This window comes from Sorex fumeus, unplaced genomic scaffold (assembly GCF_029834395.1).
Source record: "Sorex fumeus unplaced genomic scaffold, SorFum_2.1 ptg000047l, whole genome shotgun sequence".
Lineage (NCBI taxonomy): Eukaryota > Metazoa > Chordata > Mammalia > Eulipotyphla > Soricidae > Sorex > Sorex fumeus.
The window spans coordinates 23,645,334-23,669,291 of NW_026606104.1; the positions used below are offsets into that span (position 1 = coordinate 23,645,334).

The 23,958-nt window shown below is 36.6% G+C and overlaps 1 protein-coding gene across 2 annotated transcripts in view; it reads right to left on the bottom strand.

Annotated features, from left to right (window-relative positions):
• PTGFR (prostaglandin F receptor) overlaps positions 1–23,958 on the bottom strand; it is a 48,878-nt gene that overhangs the window by 22,179 nt on the left and 2,741 nt on the right. The window contains exon 3 of one of the 2 annotated variants that reach the window (XM_056123741.1): positions 23,367–23,460. The exons of the other annotated variant lie outside the window; for it this stretch is intronic. Within the exon in view, the coding sequence (XP_055979716.1) occupies positions 23,437–23,460 (24 nt within the window). The 3' untranslated portion in view covers positions 23,367–23,436. Of the gene's footprint in view, positions 1–23,366; positions 23,461–23,958 lie in introns of those variants that run through there. 2 annotated transcript variants of the gene reach the window in all.

Here is a 23,958-nt window from a genome sequence, read left to right on the forward strand (position 1 = left end):
GGGATGGGTGTTTGATCATTGTGTAACTGTAACCCAAACATGAAAGCTTATAACTATCTCACAGTGATTCAATAAGATTTAGAAAGAAAGAAAGGAAGGAAGGAAGGAAGGAAGGAAGGAAGGAAGGAAGGAAGGAAGGAAGGGAGGGAGGGAGGGAGGGAGGAAGGAAGGAAAAGAAAAAGCAATAGTGAATGTAACCAAAGTAGAGCGAGAGTATGGGGGAAATTGCTACACAGGTAAGGGAATGGTTGAAACAGGTTGGGAAGTGGGGAAATACTGGGGATTTTTCTGGTGGAAAATTTACACTGGTGAAGGGATGGGTGTTTGATGATTATATGACTGAAGCTCAAACATGAAATCTTTGTAACTGTACCTCACGGTGAATCAATAAAAAGAGGGAAAATAATAATAAAATAATAAAATTAACATTTTGAATTTATAAAAAAATGTGGAGTGCATGCCCAATTTAATCAGCTTAATCAATGGGAGAATAAATATCAGTAATCTTACATTATTAAAAAAAATGTCCGGGCAAGAGCAATAGAATAGCAGGTCGGGTGTTTGCCTTGCATGCAGCTGACCCAGGTTCGATTCCCAGCATCCCTGAGCGCTGCAAGGGGTAATTCCTGAGTTCAGAGTCAGGAGTAACCCCTGTGCATCACCGGGTGTGACCCAAAAAGAAAAAAAAGTCATGTAAATATTGATTCAAAAGTATTTAGAATATTAGCCCAAGTTAAACAGAATGCCCAGGCAATAAACTAGTTCAATCATCCAAGCCTGTGCCAGGTGAGGAGGGTCTTGCACCTTGTGTTGAAAATGTGATCATTGCATTTCTCTCTCTAAATTGGCTTGGAAGAATAAACTGGCTCTCCATTTCTCCAAAGAAAATTTCCCTCAATTAAGTATTCTATTAGTTCTCTTAGTTAACTCTCTCAATTAATTACATTTTCTATAATATGTAAATAGGAAAAAAAACATCAATTTGCTTGGTAGACACTAGAGCACAAATAACAGAGCAGGTATAAGTAACGTAAGAAACGCTGAAGCAGCCTTAGGGCCTGCTGCTCTCCAGCAGATAGTTCATCCTTCCGTGTCTGACAGGATAGAGCAAAAAGTGTAACTCACTTTGCATTTCTCAACATGAACACAGCTGTGTCAAGAATATGAATGCTGAGGACCTGCCATTACCTGCCTTCAAATTATAACATAAAAAATTCCCTCTTCTGAGGGCCCAGAGAGATAGTACATGGGTTAAGGCATACAGTTGGCATGAAGTTAATCACTTCACTTAATCATTTAACTTCCCGTTAGTCGTTGATTTGCTCGAGTGGGCGCCAGTAAAGTCTCCATTTGTCCCTGTCGCGTGCTAGTGTAGCCCAATGGCATCTGTTCGCTCCGGGAACATGAAGGGCCTCAAACCGATCGTTCATAATCTTGACGAAGAAGTCTGACCATCTGGTAGGTGGGTGGCCACACAGTCTTTTGACATCCCGTGGAATCCAGTCGGTAACAGCTCTAGTCCAGCGGTCGTCTTTAAATCTCATTACGTGACCAGCCCATCTGACACTACTTCCACTACCCAGCCGTCGCCACACTCCAGGACGCTTTCCGGACCCGCGTGGCAGCTCCGGCTGAGACCCACGCATGACTGAAGACCCACAGAACAAGATAAGCGGAACTCTCTGAGACCTTGGACTCCAGGCTCGGCGGACCCAGGAACAGAGCTTCTCTGCTTGCTCCCACCACCACAGGTGACAAAGGGATTCTAATTAGGAGCCCCACCCTACCCTGCCCTGTCTGCTTCCATCAACCACCCAGGGATCGAATTGTGCACAGGAGACCCACCCTACCCAGATAAATACCCCACTGGCAGACTTCCACTCTCGACACTACTTCCACTACCCAGCCGTGGCCACACTCCAGGACGCTTTCCGGACCAGCGCGGCCGCGCGACCCATCATAAGACACTAAATACCCATCTTCCGGAATTGTCGTACCATATTTGATAGGGTTCAAATATGGTAACACCTACAAGGGTGATTAGAGGTCGCCCCAAAAGCCTCTATCCCTCTTGGAAAGACTGGCAGGCTACCGAGAGTATTCCACCCACACGGAAGAGCCTGGCAAGCTATCCGCTGTGTATTCGATATGCCAAAACCAGTAACTACAACTGGTCTCATTCACCTGACCCTGAAGGCATGAAGTTAACCCTAGTTAAATTTCCCACAATGCACAGTTCCCCAGCATCACTAGGTACAACTAAGGAAACTCCCTGAGTACTTCCAGGTGTGACCCTAAAAACTGCTAGTGCTGCCTGGCACTAAAAACTGCTAGTGCAAGCCTACGCAATACCTGATCCTTGGGCCAATGCTTGGAACACAGTTCAACTGACCAAGAATTTCCAAGAGTCCGACCCGCCTGAATAAAACTTGGGATTCCCCCAGCTAAAACCCCTCTTTTAAGCTTGATTCTCAGACCAGAATATAATCAAAGACAATAGTTAAATCACATTGAAATACTCAAAAATCATTGATACAGCATCTACCCAGAGTAGCATAAAAAGCAGTTATAGGGTCAAATTATTTTCACCTTAAACATGCGAACCTTGAGAATATGCTTTAAAAATATCTTAATTATTTTTCATCCTCAACCACAAAATGACAAATTTCAACTAATTTACACTGATAACTCACTAATTTTATAAAAATATTTAAGTATTTCTGTAAGAGGTTGTAAGATGATCATTAAAGATATCAATACCACTTTTCTTCCCTTAGGATATTGTCCACAAAAACTGAAGGAATTGCTTCCTCTCGCGTTTGTAAAATTATTATTTTGATTCCAGTATCTTCTTTTCCAACGGATCAATTCTGTTATTTTTTCCATCAAACTACCAAATATTATAGTTTTTTTTGCAATACCAGAAAATTAAGCCCTTCCTCTGTGCTTATAGAAGACAATGTACTCTTTAAATGCTCTTCAAATAATACCCCCAGAAGAGGACCCAATAACATGACATCGCTAAGCTGAAGCACTAAAACTATCACAACCACACAATCAGGCATTACCCAAAGTAGCCTTGAACTCCATGAGCATGGAGTTCAATTAAAAATAACAGTTTCTTGTCAGCATGATGGAGAAGAATTGACCTAAAAACACATTCATTGTAAGACGCACATCATAAAAATAAAGGAGTTGGTACAAAGGCAAAATGGCATGTACTTCAAGTTTATGGAAAAGAAATCAGTGTTAGTATAAGATGAGATCATTGTCCCAGGGAATAAAATAAAAGTTTATATATCAGTAAATGAGTCAAAAGTTAAGAATCACATTTCTAGAAAAGACTTGGTCTGATGGTTGGTAGCTGAGAAACTGCTTCGTGAAACTCACTTCACGAAAGACTACTTGAGACCACAGGAAACTGAACTCAATAGGACTTTGAAAACTCTCTACCTCACATTGCTTAGTGTAGACTAAGAAAAAATGGAATTTCTCAGCAAAGCTGCTCCTTGGAAAGCCATAAGCATTGCTCACAGGGATTTTTAATTTTTGTGATTGGATAGGCTATGCTCATGCCTCACCAAATAAACTAAATTCTTTTGATGTGCTATCCCATTTTGATTATGTTTATATGCCATGCAATACATGTGTGTAAATACTGATGGTAGCATACAATTCAGGTTTTTCAGATTGCCATTGTGTTTCACTGTGGTCCTACCCAAAAGAATTACTGTAATTGCAACCATCCTACAGCACATTTAACCAGATGCTTGACAGGTGTAATGTGAAAACTCACATTTTACATTACCTAATTAATGAGGTATATAGTCAGTGCTCTTATCCATATTTCACAGATAGTTGCTAAATTATTTCCAGCAGACATATTGATATACATTTAAAGTTGAATAGTGATAAATTTATGCATACTTCAAGAAACTGCAATAATTTACCTAGTTAGAAATAAAGATTCAAGTGTTGAGCTAAGAAGATTCAGTAGAGTCATATGTTATGTTGTGGATTCAATGCTTAAAAAATTCTTTCGGTATAGATTACATATATCAAGATGTATGTTCTATTAGCACATGGCAGGTGCCTGCTAAATAGCTGATAGGTGAATACAGAACTGAAGTGGAAAAACTCAACTGTTTTTTTTCCAATTCAGGGAATTCAATTGAGGCCATAAGTGTGTAGTTAAATCTAAAATGAATATTGATTCCTTTGTTCACAGTAACATAACTAGAGAAAAGCTAAGCACTTTGACTCAGAAAGGAGCATCTTCTCAGTGAAAACTTTTGTTTGTTATGGAACAACACTTAACTGTGCTCAGGATCTCCTCCATGCTGGAGCTTAGCTTGTGGCCGTGTTGGGTGGGGGAGCAGACAGTACTGGGGACCCACTGAGTTCCACTGAGCCAATTTTCTGAGGCTTGTTTGTGGTAGGCCATCTCTCTTTCCCTTCTCAGAAAAATTCACTCAAGTATACTCAAAGTATACTGAATTTTTTAAAAGATATTTTTGAGACTCTAAAAACATAAAATATTATGTTTTATCTTATAATATTAATTTATTGTTAACTATAAGTGGCATATTAGCACTGCACTGTAGCACTGTCCTCCCATTGTTCATCTATTTGCTCGAGCGGGCACCAGTAATATCTCACAACAAATTGTGAGACTTGTTGTTACTGTTTTTGGCATATCGAATATGTCACAGGCAGCTTGCCAGGCCTTGCTGTGCGGACGAGATACTCTCGGTAGCTTGCTGGGTTCTCCGAGAGAGGTGGAGGAATCAAACCTGGGTCGACCGTGTGCAAGGTAAACACCCTACCCACTGTGTTATCGCTCTAGCCCAAGTATCATATTATAATCAGTAATATTATAAATTAACTATAATACATTAATATTCAAATACTAACTTATAATAGTATAGACTTTAATTGGTAAAAATTATTATAATTATATTTGTAAGACTGATATAAATAATTTTAGATGTTATGGTTACAAAATTATTATAATCATTAGTTGTTAAGGTGGGAGTTGTGGTAGTTATTAAGGTGAGAGTTGTGGTATTAAAGGCAATACCTCCAAAAAAACATTATTTGCCAGAGTTCTAAACAAGCCCACAAGAAATATGTAAACTCCAAGGGCACAATGCATTTAAAATGCTTGCCAAAAATGTATGTGTGTCCTGCACTCTGTAATCATAAATGCCAAATTACTGAACATTTTTCCTTTGAGTAAAATCATTATGAAAATGTTTTAAAGCTATTTTCTCTAGAGTCAAGAACCCAAATTATTTGTAACTAAAACACAAACTGAGACTAAAACCAAGTGTGTATGTTATATTGTGCAAACCAAAATCAAAAAACTATTAATAGAGCCCAAAATCTTCAACTCACATGTAATGTGCAAATGGCAATTGCACATTCTCAGCCATATCAATGCCCATCAAATTTCTCCTGGCTAAACAGAAATGTGAGATTACTAAGCAATTAGGATAGATAACATGTAACTAAACATACTTTGTTTTTTAGAGATATCTTGCCACAAAATATAATTATACTTTAATTGTGAAAAAGAAACTTTTTGAAAGAATTTCCTTCCTACATAAGCTAATCTTTATTTGATAGTGATTTATTATTTACCTTTGTTCCTAGCACAAGTTCTAAGAATATGTCCATTATTTATGTCACTGTCACTGTGACTGTCCTCCCGTTGTTCATCGATTTGCTTGAGTGGACCCAGTAACGTCTCTGTTGTGAGACTTGTTGTTACTGTGTTTAGCATATCAAATACATCACGGTACAAGATACAAGCTATAATGTATCATAGCTTGCCAGGCTCGCCGTGCGGGCAAGTATACCCTCAGTAGCTTGCCAGGTTCTCAAATGAAATTTCAAGAGACTTTCTGCTATTGCCCACCTTAATATAATATAAACAATTTTCTTTATCTCAAGTCAAGGGGATATTTTTAAACCATGCGTCGAGTATCATTCCCTTATTAAAAACTTGTCAATAAATTCCAACTGTGTTTTAATCCAATTTTCTGGGGTGTTTTATACACCTATAGAGGTATGACAGTCTTACCCTGAAATTCTGTAGTATTTTAAATCCACAAAAAAGAAAACAATTTTTTTGACATTCACTATATCCTCCAAGATTCTTCTTCCACTCCATTCTGATGATCTACCACATCAACCTATTCTCCCTTACTCCATTCAATAACCTCTGTTTTATCCCACATTAGAAAAATTTCTTCCTTTCTTTTGGGCTTCCTGTGCTCACTCCCACCCCACCCCTGACCACTGTTTCTAACTGCACTGCTCATATATCTTCCCATAAATTTTTTTTGTCATTCTATATTGGATCTCATGGACTATACTCCATGAGATCGTTCTTATCCATTCAATCTAAAAATGATCCAACATCAGTCACCACATTTACTTCTATTTTAAGTCATCCAATTGATGCATATGTTCACTTATCTTTCTTTAAGAAGCCCCTAGCATCCATTATCCCTAAAAATCTGAATAAGGGGGTGTCTCATCTAACACCATTCTAGCATGTCTTCTCTAATACCATTCTTTACCTCCTAAACAGTGTCTTACAATTGGAAGTTTCTGAAAAAGCATTTATTGAGTAAATGAACGAGCATTTCCAAGCATTGTATTTATGAATGTTGTGCCTTTTAATAGTGAATTCTCACTATATCCTTGTCTTTTCTTCTCTGTAAAAATCACCCTATTAGTACAGTAGTGATAGTTTAGCAGAGTTAGAACAATTGTCTTATACACAACCACCTCAATTCAATCTTTGGCACCCTATACGCTTATATGGTCCCCTATGCCTGCCAGGAGTGATCCCTCAGTGCTTAGCCAGAGATAAGCTGAAAATACTTCCAGGTGTGGCCTAAAAACCAAAAAAAATTAAATCACATTATTTTTTTCTTCAGTTACAAGCATTCCTGGGTATAACTAAACAGTAACGTGTTGCTAGAAAAATAAAACCATCATATTTTGCAAAAACGTTTGGCATTCACTTGTTTGTTCATTGCAGCACTCTTTACAATAGCCAGAAACTGGAAGAAACCTGAATGCCCAAGAACAGATGACTGGTTAAAGAAACTTTGGTACATCTACACAATGGAGTACTATGTAGCTCTTAGAAAAGATGAAGTCATGAAATTTACATACAAGTGGTACAACATGGAAAGTATCATGCTAAGCGAAATGAGTCAGAAAGAGAGGGATAGACATAGAAAGATTGCATTCATCTGGGGGATATAAAGTAACAAAATATGAGATTAATACCCAAGAATAGCTGAGATCAGCACCAGGAGGATTACTCTATAGCTTAGTGGCCAGTTGGGCATTCTAGAGGAAAGGGCAGCTCAGATAGAGAAGGGAACACCAAATAAAGGGTGTTTGGAGGACCCTCCCAGGAGGGAGGGGAGATGCATGTCGAAAGTGGACTATGGACTGAACATGTTTGCCACTCAATGCCTCTTTTGCAGACCACAACACCCAAAAGGAGAGAAAACACAGGGGATTGCCCTGCCACAGAGGCAGGGGGGGATGGGGGCATGGGGGTGGGGGGGATATTATCCATGGTGGTGGAAAATGGGCACTGGTGGAGGGATGGGTATCTGATCATAAAAAAAAAAAGTTTGGCATTAGCAGGGGTTTTTTTTTGGTGAATACATTTTCATGATAAAAGTCTGTTTTATTGTAAGCAAAACTCTAAAACTGTTTCCTCATGGCATCTTCTGTTTTAATTAAAGCCTTATTGGTTACTCAGAAACAGTCAGCAGTGACTTCCAGTCACTGACTGGGGTTGAACATTTCAGTGACAGAAAAAGAGAGAAAAACTCTACTCAAAGGATAAAAGAATTCTGTACAAAAGCTAGGTATTTTTTTGATACTCAATAGTAAGCAACTAACAGAGCCACCTTTTTTTAATATTTGAATTTTTCATTTTACCCAGATAAATTAGATGATTTATTTACACATTTAGGTTCTGGACAGTGAAGGTAGAAAAATAGTTTGTGAGTGCTTTGGAAGGGAGAAGCAAAAATAAGTATTCTTTTAATTGAAAACAGACTTTCAAGATAATCTATTTAAAAATTCATCAACTGAATGTAAAAATAATCCTCCTTTCAGTGACATGTATCTTCCAGAACACAACTCAGTTTTCATGTCAGAGCTACTCCTAAAGACATTTTACGTAAAATTTCCATTTTAACACATGGCTAATGATGCTGTGCAAATTGCTCATTATGCAAAGTGCAAAAAATGTCAAGTCTAAGGTGATATATCCCGTTGGTAAACGTTCTGAACATATGGAATCATGGATATTTTCCATGTCTAAAGAAACATACAACTGAGGAGGCTGGAGCCATAGCACAGTGGGTAGAGCATTTGCCTTGAACACTCCAACTCGGGTTTGATTCCCAGCATCCCAAATACCCCCCCCCCCAGCACTGCCAGGAGTAATTCCTGAGTGCAGAGCCAGGAGTAACCCCTGAGCATTGCTGGGTGTGACCCAAAATGCAAAAGAAAGAAAGAAAGGAAGGAAGGAAGGAAGGAAGGAAGGAAGGAAGGAAGGAAGGAAGGAAGGAAGGCAGACAAAGAAAGAAAGACAAAGAAAGAAAGACAAAGAAAGAAAGAAAGAAAGAAAGAAAGAAAGAAAGAAAGAAAGAAAGAAAGAAGAAAGATGAAAGAAAGAAAGAAAGAAAGAAAGAAAGAAAGAAAGAAAGAAAGAAAGAAAGAAAGAAAGAGAGAAAGAATCATACAACTGAGAATGAAATAATCAATAAACGAAAATGTTGAAATTGCTGAAAGTATTTTCCAGTACACAGCTAGAATTGCAAATGATATTTATTAATTGTAGTATTACAAAGCAAATTTTCTAAGAACTTTAAATTTTTAATCACCAACATAAATGTAGCTTTTAGAGTTTCATTTCAATTTGGAGGATCTCCCTAGCAGTGCTAGAGAGTGACACAGTGATATCCAGTGGTGCTCAGGAGATTGTGCAATACCAGGGATAGAAACTGTGAATTCCAGGCATGCATTACGGTCCTTTGAGCTGTCACCCCAGCTTCCATAGTTATATTTCAAAAGCCTCACCCCTTTTCAGAACATAGCACTTAGGAAATGAAACCCTTATGTGTATTCATATGCATTTAATAGTCATAGCTATTAGAATGTTGTTACATTAACTAATCTCATTTATGATTAAAGAATTCTAATTGATGATGGGCATTTTCCTTGAACCTCTCCAAGTATTGTACCAGGCACTGCAAGGATCAGAGTAGAAACATATGACAATGACTCTCACTGAGGAGTTCCCTCTCTATTTCGAAGACTAGACAGTCTCAATACAAGAAAGACAACCTTTAGAGTTTAATACTACATTTTATTAATAGAAAAGGAAATAAATATAGGCTAGAATGACTAGAGTAGGTTTTCATGGAGAAAATGTTTACAAACATAAGTAGAAACAAAGGATTTTAGAGAATTGTGTGATTTACTTACAAATGTAAAATTAAAAAAAGGATTGTAGATCCTCTAATAAAAAGAAAATTATATTTGACTATATTTCGTAGTAAATCACGCAATTTTGGAAATTTGTGAGTCAGTCTTTCTTCAAACACTTTTGGAAGGAAAAGTAACTACTTACACAGCTTTCATATATCATCATTTCATTTCTAAAATTCATTTTTTAAATAAATTGTATTCACTTGTTTGTAAAGTAGCACATTCATCCCTCACGTTCTGCATCTGGATGAGCAGAAGTGATAGGAAGAAATTTCTACCAATCACAAAAAAGGTTTCTGTTTCTCATATACACAGAGAATAAGAAAAAATAATATTAATTCAAAAGTAAAGATTAGACTAATGATGACATAAGGAAACTGGAAAAGAATCATGGTCACTTCTGAGGTGATAGGGTATAATAATTTTCTACATCAATATCATAAACCATAATACTATTGAAACTATCTCATTGTAGTTCAAAAAGGTAAAGATCTTCATCTTTCAAGTTGAAACATTTCTTAATGTTTGGCCTTATTGAGTATAGGGAAGATCAGAAAAATTCTTCAGAACTTATCTTATGAGATTCTATTACTTCTTCAATACCTGAATATATGACATCATTCAGAAATAACCCTGATATCTGATTTTTAGTTATAGTTTACTTATATTTATATATATATATATTCTTATATAATAATGTTTGAGTTTTTTATGGACAGTTTTTGCAGAATTTTATCAATAGCTTTCTTGTCACTATATTTACATAAAATCTACATGTTTTATATCTCTGAATTTATAAACAGTCACTGGGTAAGCTGAACAAACTTGAGTATTTTGCAACCATGAAACAAACAATAGAAATATGTTGTCCAATAGAAATATGATATTGATGTGGTGGTTATATTTTTATGTCAATTTACATTTAGAGAAGGTGTTCAAAACAATAGTACTGATATAGGTAAATATACTACCCATTCATCTTTATAGCTATACATAAAATGACTCGCGAAATCAAAACATGAAAATCTTTATCTAAAACTGTAAGTAGATTGGCATTTGTGTTATTATTATTTAGCTTAGGCAGACAAAACTAAAGTGTGTATTTAGGAGGTCTATAATGCACAGTGGTAATTACTCGTAAGTCAACTGTGTCTTCACCATCCAGGAAAGCTTGTAGCAGACTGGTTTCACCTTCTATATACATAAATCAACCTGCTACAAGCTTAATCACTTAATCACTTAACTTCCCATTAGTCGTCGATTTGCTCGAGTGGGCGCCAGTAACGTCTCCATTTGTCCCTGTCGCGTTCTAGTGTAGCCCAATGGCATCTGTTCGCTCTGGGAACATGAAGAGCCTCAAACCGATCATTCATGATCTTGACGAAGAAGTCTGACCATCTGGTAGGTGGGCGGCCACACGGTCTTTTGACATCCCGTGGAATCCAGTCGTAACAGCTCTAGTCCAGCGGTCGTCTTTGAATCTCATTACGTGACCAGCCCATCTGATTTTTGACACCTTGGCAAATGAGACAGCATCCCTGATTCTTGATCGTCGACGGAGGTCAGAACTCCGGATTCTTTCTCTCATTTGAGTGAAACATGATATTCCAAGCATAGCTCTTTCTATTCTTCTTTGGGAGACCTGAATAGCGTTCTCATCTTGTTTGCATAGGGCCCTGGTCTCTGAGGCATATGTTAATTCTGGAAGAACAGTGGAATCAAAGAGATGTGCCCGGAGCCGGAGGTTCTTCATCCTCTTAGCTATCTCTTCGACGTTCTTGAAGGCGTTCCAAGCCACTCTCTTCCTCCTGCGCAGCTCGGGTGCCAGGTCATTTGTCATGTTGACCTCTCGACCTAGGTACACATAGCTGTTGCATTCGGAGATGGTCGTTCCATTGAGAGCGAATGGGGCGTCAGGAACAAGGCTGTTTCTCATAAACATTGTCCTCGTAAGATTCAGCTGTAGTCCTACCTTTCCACACTCACGGTCAAAGTCGGCCAGCATTTGTGCCGCTTGGCTGATGTTTGGTGTTATTAAAACAATGTCATCAGCAAAGTGGAGGTGGTGTAGTTGCCGACCATCTATCTTCACTCCCATTCCTTCCCATTCCAGTCGTCGCATGATGTTCTCGAGGGTGGCACTAAAGAGTTTCGGTGAAATGGTATCACCCTGCCACACCCCTCTCTTGACATCAACGATCACTTCTTTGTAGAATGGTGAGATCCTGGTAGTGAATCCGCAATACAGATCACGGAGGATACTGATGTATTGGGCTTGAATGCCCTGATTGGCTAGGGCTTCAATGACCGCTTCCATCTCAACAGAATCAAAGGCCTTCTTTAAATCAATGAACGTTAGACAGAGCGGCATCTTGAACTCCCGAGAAACCTCAATGAGCTTGGTTATCGTGTGGATATGGTCAATGGTGCTGAATCCTTTGTGGAACCTGGCTTGCTCGCATGGTTGTCCTTCATCTAGTGTTCTGCCAATCCTATTTAGGATGACTCGAGTGAACAACTTGTAGATGACAGACAATAGGCAGATCGGGCGATAGTTGCCAATGTCATGGATGTCTCCCTTCTTGAACAGTAGTATGGTCCTGCTGGTTTTCCATTGGGACGGAACCTTGCATTCAGACAGGTAGCGAGTGAAGAGCCGAGCCAGTGTATTGATGAGTACTGATGGCAGGGTCTTCAGGTGTTCAGGTCTGACCTTGTCTGGGCCGGGTGCTGTTTGTTTCTTTACCAACGAAATGGCGTGCCGGATTTCGGAAGGGAGAACATTGGGAACGACATATCCATTCTGTGGAATTTGGTATGTCGGCAAGTGGGCATGGCTATCGAAGAGATTTGAGTAGAAGTCATGGATAATCTTCTCCATTGCCGTTCTGGAGGATGTGATGGATCCATCAGGATGTCGGAGAGCAGTCATCTTGGTCTTGTAGTTGGCGAAGGACAGGCGGGCGTTACGAATACTTTTCCCGGCTTCTGCTGCATCTACCAGTACTTCTGCTCTTCTCTCTTTGAGGTCTTCCTTGATCACATCTCTGCACTGCTTTGCGAGCTCGGATGTTAGCTTGTGGTTGCCTGAGGTATGCGCCAAACCACGCTGGTGAATTAGCTCAAGAGTTTTCGAAGATAGGCAATTTTTTGTGGCTATCTCTCTCTTGGCGTTCCTCGCACATTCAGGGAGGTGCTGAACCAGTCGATCCTATTCCTCGTCAATGTTGTCAACAATGGCATCTTCCCATGTTGCCGCAATAGTACCAAAGAGTTCCCAGTTGGTGGTCATTCTGGGAGTTCTCTTTTTGAACTTTGCAGCCCTTTCTCCCCACTCTGTGAAGTAGAATTTTGCATGAAGGAGACGGTGGTCCGATTCCATTCGAAATTTTGGGACAACAGCGACATCAGTCAGGCAAAACCGTCGATTGAATATGATGTGGTCTATTTCGTTGTGGAATCGTCCACCGGGAGGCTATAAGCTTAGAGATTTAAAAAAGCATAGATCTCTAAATGCCACGCATCATGTCTCTTTATGTTTTCCTCAAACATAGGGAAAAAGTTTTTAAATTATTGTTTGTTACATTGCATTATGGGCTGGAGTGATAGCACAGTGGTAGGGCGTTTGCCTTGCGTGCAGCCAGCTCGGCCAGCTGGGTTCGATTCCTCAGCCCCTCTTGGAGAGCCCAGCAAACTACCGAGAGTATCGCTCGCTCAGCAAAGCCTGGCAAGCTACCCGTAACGTATTCAATATGCCAAACACAGTAACAACAAGTGTCAAAAATGGAGATGTTACTGGGCCTGCTCGAGCAAATCAATTATCAATGGGAGAACATTGCATTATAACTTCAAGTAAACTTCAGATGTGCAGCATTATATTTTAACATCTGTATATGTTCCATTAGACTCACAATTTAAAGTCTACTGCTATCACCTAACAATTGACCATTTAATATTTTGAATGTTTAATATAGATATTTATATATATTTAGTCAGATACTCAAAGTCATTAAAATAATGCAAGTAAAAACTACATGAGTTACCATTAGACACTTACTATAACAATAATGATTTTTAAATTCATAGAAAATATCTGTTGGAAAAAATATAGAAACACTGGAACCCACACACAATGTTCATAGGATGGTATGAACATAAAATGACATAGTAATTGCCAAAAGAGTTTGAGCTTTCTAAAAAAAGTTAAACATTGACTGACATTAATCCACCACTTTCACATCTAGTTACAATGTCCCAAAAGAAAGTGAACCAAGTGTTTGAGCAATACTGTTCTACACGAATGTTCATAGCGCCAATATTCAGAATAACCAAAAGGTGAAATAACTAAATGTCTCTTGACTAATAAACAGATAAATAAAATGTGGTGTATCCATAGGAAAGATATTATTTCAGCAATATGAAGGAATGATGTTCTGATAATAACACTATAGAAAAACCTTGAAAATATTTTTAAGTGAAAGAAATTTTGTGTTTGGGTTGGAGCAACAGCACAGTGGGTAGGGCGTTAGCCTTGCACATACCCAACCCGGGTTCGACTCCCGGTATCCATATGTCCCCTGAGCACTGCCAGGAGTAATTCCTGAGTGCAAAGCCAGGAATAAGCCCTGAGCATCACCGGGTGTGACCCAAAAAACAAAAAAAAAAAGAAATTTTGTGTTAAAAGGCCATGTATTACAATAATCAATTTACATAAAATATTCAGTATAAGCAAATATATAAAGACAGAGTGTATATTAGTAGGTACAGGGGGGCAAGGGGAAGGACTGGAACATGGGGAAATGATTATTTAATGAACACAGGATTTCTTTTGGAATAAATAAAAATATTCTGTACATGATCACAGTGGTAGGGCATTTGCCTTGCGCACAGTCAGCCCGGCTGAGCCGGGTTCAATTACTCTGTCCCTCTCCGAGAGCCCGGCAAGCTTCTGAGAGTATCTCGCCCCCACGGTAAAGCTTTGCAAGCTACTCATTACGTGTTCAATATGCCAAACACAGTAAAAAGTCTCAAAGTGGAGATGTTACTGGGCCTGCTTGAGCAAATTGATGAACAACGGGAGGACAGTGTTTGTTTGTTTGTTTCTGTACATGATAGTGATGCTAGATCTGCAACATAGTAGACGAGTTTGTGCATTTTAATATGAATTATTATGCTTTTGAGCATATATTTTGCAACCATAAAAAGAAGAATAATGTATCAAGCATAGTGCCAATACTATAATACTATGAAAATTGTGAAAATTGAAAGCAATATTTCATTTTCAATAGGAAAATGTCTTAAAATTCTGTGATAAAAATGTAATGAAGCAGTGTTTTGAAGAAAATTAAACTAATAATAATAAGAATATGACTGATAATAGTAAAGATTGATCAGGAAAAAAACAAAAAGAAAACTGAGACTCTATACTGTAACTGATAAATTGAACAACGGATAAACTGTGATGGTAATGTTACATAAAGAATAAGACAAACCAAGCAGGACCAACTGAAGCATGCAGAAAGGTCCAAACACATTTAAAATTTTCAAAATTAGGGGCTGGAGAGGCTGGAGCGATAGCACAGTGGTAGGGCATTTGCCTTGCACGCAGCCAACATGGTCTATCCGAGTTTGATTGCTCCACCCCTCTGGGAGAGCCTGGCAAGCTACCGACAATATCTCGCCCCACGGCACAGCCTGGCAAGCTACCCGTGACGTATTCAATAAGACAAACACAGTAACAAGTCTCACAATGTTACTGGGCCCGCTAGAGCAAATCGATGAACAACAGGAGGACAGTGACAGATATCAATTAGTTAATATCCATTATCTCCCACGGATACAAAAAAAGAGAGAGAAAGAAAAGGGGCTGGAGAAGGAATCAGTAACAACAAGTCTCACAATGGAGATGTTACTGGGCCCGCTTGAGCAAATCAATGAACAACGGGAGGACAGTACTACAGTGCTACAGGGGCTGGAGAAATCATCCATTAGTTAAGGTGCTTGCCTTGCACACAGTCAATCTGGGTTTGATCCCTGGTACTGCATATGGTTCCCTCAGTCCCACGAAAAGCACAGCTGCATGTGACCCAAAATCTAACATAAAAATTTTCAAATACAATAAAGTTAGGCTTTAAAGTAGCCACAGAAAGACCCATTTAACTAATTTTATGACAATGAGCTTAAGAGAAACTTGATAACAACTTGTAAACTAAACCAAAATAAATTCTAAAATTAATGTATAAATACATTAATGCTATAATAATTTTTAAAATGCATTTTAAAATTATTTATGTTCACACAATGAAGAAGAGCTGGGGTAAAAATGAGCAATGAATTCCAGTATCAACTTGACCCAAGAAAACTGTTTCCTTATGTAAATAAATATAGTAACCACAAAAGAAATTATTCATTCACCACTTTTATCAATCAAAATATAAATCAAAAAGTTAATGATAAAGCTGGAAAAGCAATTAATTTTATAACTGATTTTATAATTATTTTTATATTAGCATTATCTTTGTTAAATTCTATTCTTTAAAAATTATTTACAAATATCAACCCACTCACAAAATGAAAGTGATCATAGCCAATAATATAAGAAAAGGGGTTAATGTTTTATTAATCAAAGGAAGTCAACTATGTCTTCTGATGAATAGATTGATAAAATGATAATAGTGATTGTTTCTGAATAGTGATATTTTAAAGATTTTTAATTTGTAGTTTGCTCCATTTTTTACAAAAAAAGTTTTATAATTAAAGGAACTATTTGCATTCTAATGGTGCTTGAGGTAAAAGGTAAAACACCAAAAATTCAAAAAGAAGATGCCCCTTTTAGTGAAAATACAAGAAAATCCTGTTTATCCTACAAAGTTCCTAACCATAAGTTTGTCTCTCCACCCTTACAACTTCACTGCCAGTTTTTGCTGCCTTCATTCCTTTGTTCCTTTCTCTCCTCCCGCATTCTTTCTGTCATTTGTGTGGATTTTACTTGTTTTCTGATCCTCTGCCAAAAACATAAATGCAAGATGAAAAACAAAGAACATATCATCATAGTAATAACAATAACCGCTACTGTCGCTGCTGCTACTGTAATGTTAGTATTTTATGGACAGTAATGCATCTTTGGTGCCATAAATTCCATTGCTACTGAAGCAATTAACACTCTGCCTTGTTCCCAGTCCAGGCTGAAAAATAAAACTAGTTGTATTTATTCCATATTAAATGTGGAAATGTGGAAAGGGAAGACAAGAACGTAAGAACGCTGCGCAAGATAATGCAAAGACCATTGATAAGATGAACAAGCTATAAACTAGGATTCCTGGAATTTTCCTTAGAAATAATATTCCAGGTCTTGTCTCCGTAGGCTCGATCCCCACTGGAGAGAGACCTGACCTTACCACTCAGGAAAAGCCAGCTCAAAGAACCAAGCACGGAGAACTCCAATGAATGAACTGAGGCAGAAAAATTTTTTTCTTCATTTATGTTATAATAGTTGCAGCAATGATTTTCTTAATGTTCAGACCCTTCTAAAAATTCTAATACAAATTCTTGGAAATAATTAGTGATTGGTGTAATGTTTCATTTCATCACTGTTTATTTGTTTTCGATTTCTACTCTATTTCTATCTCTAATTACCTTTCTTATCAAAAGATCATATAAAATACTAGTTGGAATGAAATTTTTTCTTCTTTTACTTTCATTATTTATTAAAAACCTGATTTTAATACTATTTTACTATATTCTTCTATTGTAATCTTTTTCAGTATATCCAAAATACTAATCTCTGGCACATTTTTTATGTCTCTAGGAATGGTACATTATTATTTCTTTTCTCCTTATATGATACAATTTACCTATATTGACTCTAGTTCACATCTATTTTTGGTCTCACTAGTAATATAAGCAAAGATGTGTATATACATTCAATCAGGTACAATAGGTTTGAGACAATGAAGACTTTTATAAAGCATTTCAACATTTAACTGTTTTAATTTTATGACAAGAACAACTATGTGTGGAAGTCTTTCTACCAAGAGATGTACTCTATGTCCTGACATGAGTCCTCAAAGTGAAAACACTAAGGAAAAAGAAATACACTGGGATAAGTGGGGATCCCTGTGTACATGGAGAGAAAAAGTGATAAGGATACTTAGGTGAAAAATCACTTAAGTTGTGTCACGTGACATTTTCCCTTTGCCTCTAGCACAAAATACACTCATTTAACACACATTGGTTTGTAGTCCACTGTTTGCAGATACTAAAATATAAACAAGTAACATAGAGCACAATCACTAAGGGTTGCCAGATATAATAGGGATTTGGTATATAAACAAACAATTGTGATAGCATCATAGTAAAATAGCATCAGTCCTAACATGCCCATGAAATTCTTCAGGATACTGACAAAATTCTTAAATTATAACACAGATTGAAATGACAGCCTGTTCAGGATTCTTCAGGAATCCATTTCCAATTCTTCTGGGAGCAACTGAACACACCTTCCCGCTTCATACCTCTCCAATCCAAATCCCAATTTAAAGAGTTACATGTATCCTCGAGTCCTGACTTCATAGGCAGAGTGGAAATACCATACATACCATACCTGAGTATGTCTTTACCTATGGGCCATTTAGCAGAAATGTTCTAATGTCCGCCCCCCTCCAATATAAGTTAGACACTGGTCTGGAAACTGAGCTAATTTTTCTTTCCCTCAAGGAACTTACACAATAGAGGCAAAGTCCCAAACACAAAAATAAACAAATAAATAAACAAATAAATAAATGGTTTTCATTGTCCCCAAAATGGTTGCTGTAGTAAAGAAGAGAAATCAGCCTCAGGAAATTGGAAGTTTTATATTCAAGCTCTTTATCTTATTATCTCAACATAAATTTAAATGTTCTCTAATGCAATTCAAGCTATTTGTGTGTCAAGATTTAACATTATCTATGTTGTCAGTTATACTACATACTATGAGAGAAATAAAACAGAAAAGGAAGAGAAAAGAGAAAGGGTACTTTTTAAGATAGCTTACATGAAGGAGATATTTCACAGAGGAGAATGGAAAAGAACCACTTAAATATCAGGAAGAAAGCATTCCAGTCAATAAAACCACCAAGAATATTACAGATAGAAATATATTTCCAATTATAGACCCCTCCTCTGCCAGATAAACTTCACTGACCTCACATCACTTTGGCAAATGTAAAAGTAGCCTATATTCTAAAATGCAAATTATATTCTATATCCCTCAAACATGTCTTTTCTTCTTGATATAAATTTTGAGTTGTAAATATCTGAATTGTGTAAAGGTTTCATAGAAGAATACAGATATCGTCAGTCCCTTAGTCCTACAACATTGCTCCTGCTTCCATGGTCCAAATGAGGGAACACGTCCAGTTTACAAAGGAAACCAGCTTTAAAAATGTATGACAATATCATTACTAACTTCAGCAGAAATTCAATATTATGCCAAAAGACCTCCTTTCCAGTATTTGATATAAAACTGTAAAGGACCCATTTTTTTCCTTCAATATTTTGAATGAAATTAGAATGAATATAAAAATTCTTTAATCTGGTACAACCAATTTCAATGTTGAATTATTTTATTTTTTTGTATTAGAAATAACTTACATGTACACATTTTACATGACACATTTATATATTTATATATTATCATATGTGTATGGTATGTGAATTTGTGCATTCATATTAAATTTTCTAGAATTTTTTCACTTAAAACTTACAAATGTACATCCATTCACCATTTTTTTCCCCTAGTTTTTTGGGCCACATCTGGTGGTGCTCAGGGCTTACTCCTGTTTCTGCACTCAGGAATTACTCTTGATAGTGCTAGGGGAACCATATGGGATGCCAGAGATTGAACACAGGACTGTTGGTACAAGGCAAATTTTCTACCCTCTGTACTATTACTCCAGTCCCCTTCACCATTTTTCTTGGAATTGAGGTAAGTGCATAAGTTGCATAACAATTTCCATTGCACAATTTTAAAATATGCTAATAATGGCCAACCTTTCAAAGAAAACAATATTCCCTAGTAGCTAAAATGTTCTATAGTGTTATTTCACTCCTTCATTTTCCATAGTCCTCTAAACCCAGGTTATAATGATGCCAGTCTCTCTAGCAGTTTGGTAAAAGTTCAGTTAACAATCCAGTTCTTTGATTTTTATCTGACAAATGTTTTAATGGCCTAACAGTTAACAAGATTGACTAGAAAAACTGGCATAAGTAAGAAAATTAGCAAAATTGAATTTGAAGTCTACATATGCAAGAAAAAATATTTCTTAGTTAAACTCATCTACATAAGAAACCATTTTGCCCTTCACATATTTTATACTTTTTTCCCAACTCAAAATGATTTTCTATCACAGGAGAGAAAGTAAATAAATGTATGATCTTCTAATTAAAAATTGCTAACATTGAATAGTGTCTAAATCTACCGTTGCTGGTTTAGGGAACAGATTAAAAATTACCATATGTTTTCCGTATTGGCTTAATTAACTCTTACCTACAAGACTCCGAATCCACATTCTGGTCAATCATTTGCAATCTCTTGACATTCAAACCACTTAAGTTACAGTCAACCAGTCAACAAGTATTTATTGCTCTGCCAAATTGGTGAAATAAGCGCAGCAATAATACTAAATTCCTTTTAGGGTTACACATGCTAGAAATGGAACATTAAAAGGAATGATTTGTAGAAGGACAAAAACATAATATTATAAAATGTTGCTGTAAAATATCTCCCCCGCCCTCTAAAAATATCTAGAATTTCAAGATTTAGGGAAAATAACTGAGTTAGGTTACTCATCTTATAAATTTCATTTGATTCACAAAGATTTTTGTATTGCTTGAGCTAAATGGAATTTTACAAACCAGTAAGTGCCAATTGTAGCTTCCTGTATTTTATAGTTGGGAATGAAATTAAGTTACTGAGTTAATCATGTTTGAAACTATAAAGCCTAGATATTTTTAAATTTTAAAAAATTTTTAATTATATTTTGAAATTACAATTATGTTATATTTCTAAATATACACATTTTCCCCTTCAAGACTACAAATCACATTAAATTGAAGGGAAAATAAAGATATTTTAAGGCAGTGAAACCTTTCTGTATAAGACTATAAAAGGGACTTTGTCAGTATTTATCAAAGATCACACAATTCCTGACAGAAAGAGAAAACCTTAGTGTAAACTAAATCTTTTAGTTAATAGCATATCTGTATTTGTCAATAAACTGTAACAAATATACCACATCAACACACAATGTTTACAGTAAGGAGTCTGGAAAGAGAGTACAGCAGGTGAGGTGCTTGGCTTACCACACCATTGGATGTAACCCCAAACAAAAAACAAAATAAAACAAAAAGAGAGTAAGAATAGATGATGGATAAAGTTAGGGCTAAGTAGATGTGAAAAGGTTTATTTGGGGGGCCACACTTGACAATTTTCAGGACTTATTCCTGTCTCTGGGCTCAGGGATCACCCCTGGGTGCTGGGGGGTCACATGGGGTGCCAGGGATTGAACTCAGGTCAGTCAGTGCAAGGCAAGAGCCCTCCCAGCTGTAGTATCACTCTAGCCCCTCAGAAGATATATTTGAACTTTTTCAACTCATTTTCCTGTAAACCTAAAACTACTTAACATAATTTAAATGAGAAAATTTTTTTTAAAAAAGCAATAGTTATCTTACCAATTGTATTGGTTAAAATATAAACATTCAAACTAATACAATATCCCCATTGTCTTCAGCTACAAATTTAAATTGTTTTTCAAAAGTATGCCTCTATTATATTTTTATGTTTTAGGCAATGTGCTTTGAGGCAATACATCTTGTCAGGCAAAAACACCATCATCTGCATTATTCATTTTCTTCTTTTCTTATATTTATTTGTATCTATACTTTTGAGATTGAGTCTTGAAGATGATGCTGAACACAGACCAAGGACTGTCTGCAGCTGTTCACTCAAATTATAAATTCAACCATTCAAACTTAACCAATCATTGAGAAAAGGCCTATGTTTCAAAGTAAGGCCCTGACCTGGATGTTGTCACTACTATAGCACATCTATGGGGATCAAGAAACTTGGTTTCACATACATTTAAAAATAAGAAGCTTATAAAAAAAATTGGGTGTTTTAGGACCATGATGGCTCAGCGGTTAGCATCTCTGCAATTCTTCCTAGGGATTTATGGGGGCAGGTGGTATATTTCCATTACAGTATTTTTTTTTTGGTATTCCCAAGTCTGACTATTTTACTGGGGTTCTATTTAACTTTAATATAATGTGTCTGGCTGGAGAGATAACACAGCGGTAGGGCGTTTGCCTTGCACGCAGCCAACATGACCGACCCGAGTTCGATTCCTCTGCCCCTCTCGGAGAGCCCGGCAAGCTACCGAGAGTATCTCGCCCGCACGGCAGAATCTGGCAAGCTCCCCGTGACGTATTCGATATGCCAAACACAGTAACAACAAAGTCTCCAATGGAGAAGTTACTGGGCCCGCTCGAGCAAATCGATGATCAATGGGAGGGCCTTTACCTTACCTTTACCTATAATGTGTCTAAGATACTTATATCCAGACCAGTTAGAAATTTTTTAGCCAGGATTAGTCATCAATGCATCACACACACAAAAAAAAAACCTAAGAATGTAAATGTTTGGAACAACTGAAAGTATCAGTACATCTAAGAATATCTGCAATATACTGCACTTCTAAGAGAAAATTTTCACACTGATAAAGCATTCTAGTATTTATAGCTCAGAGTTAAAATAAACCTCAGAAGATATTCTATTTATTATATTTTATAATAAAATATAATATTTTCTTATTTTATTTTCTTACTCAAATCTAGAGTAAGGAACCAAAGATTTAGGACTAACTAAAACTAAAGCACCAGTGAGAATACCTCAATTTTTCAATTTTTCAGATTAATTAGTTCATTATTTCATTGTTTTAAGATTTTCTACAGAGCTAAGACCTTAATTAAAATTAAAGTTTCAACCTCCTTTTTTCTCACCATCTTCATATTCCCTTTCCAATCTCTTAATTCTATTCAGATTTACTCATTTTGAAAAGCAACTCTATTTCAAAGTTTAAGAAAAAAGAGAAAACGGAAATTCTCTTTTAAGTCAAATTTTTTGCATAAATTAAACTGTAAGAGAATGAGTACTGTAATTATTCCCAATGTTGACAGCACTGATTTCTGCCATTCAAATAGTTATACCTAATAACCACAGAATAGACCACTTAGGCGGCCCTCCTAAAGTGTCCTAAATTGACACTAAGCAGGACTCACAGTGTTTATTGCTATTGACAGACCCAGACTAGCCTCCCCTCGATTAGGTTCCTGAGACCAATTCATAAATGTGATTTAAAAATTTAAATAAGAAACTATCAAAACTTCATTCAAATAACGAATAGATATGATCAAATAATTTAAATAGAAATACAGGAATATTAAAACTTGGAAGTCCTTTTGTGAAATAGAATCCACTCTTAATTGAAGTTGTCTATAACAGCATTTCTCACATAATTTTCTTTGTATCGAGATTATTGATTAAAATTCTACCGGAAATTTAGTTCTCATACAATGGAGCTGTTGAGGGCCTAGAAAAAGTGTATTAATAATAACAACCTTCATTTTAGCATGCAGTTATGGCCACAGTCTTCTGTAATGTCAACTTTTGTCTTGCTTCTTAGTTTCACCTCAATCTATATAGCAACTGTGTGAATATTATCCCACTTTCCTATTGGTATAGAAAAGGGAATAAAAATAATCTTGCTCTTCTTAGTAGCTATGTACAGAAGGATATTTTCTTTTTCATTTGTAGTTGTCATGCTTTCCATCATTGAGCAAAATGTTGAGATTTACACTTATCAATCATAAGTATATTATGTCTTCTACCTGAAAAGCAATATGAACAACTTATACTTGCTTCTGTTATGTTTGCTGTGAATTCCTTAACTTTTATTTCTGGATAAAATTACCAGGCTGTCAAACACAGTGAATACTAGATTTTCTAATTTATAGGGGAGCTTTTCTGGCTCTTCTTGCCTTTCTCCTAATAGTATTGTCATTTTTCCTAGGTGAGTGGATTATTACTTTCTTTACCAGATCTATTCAGAGTTAACCTGAACAACTATCTCAATTTACCACCTTTCTCCACAGGATGAAACAGGATTGTTTGTACTTAGAAGAACCAATAACTATTAAGTCTTGCTTATAAATTGAGTAGTTTTTTCATATTTTAAAAACTAATTACAGTCACTATATTAAAATACTATTTCTGTTAATATCTCTCTGTACTCCATTGCAAGCACTTCTATGGTGTTAGAAGTGTTTAGGAAGTCATTGCTTTTTAACTCAGTACTGATGAGGCAATAGAGACATAAGTACCTGAAT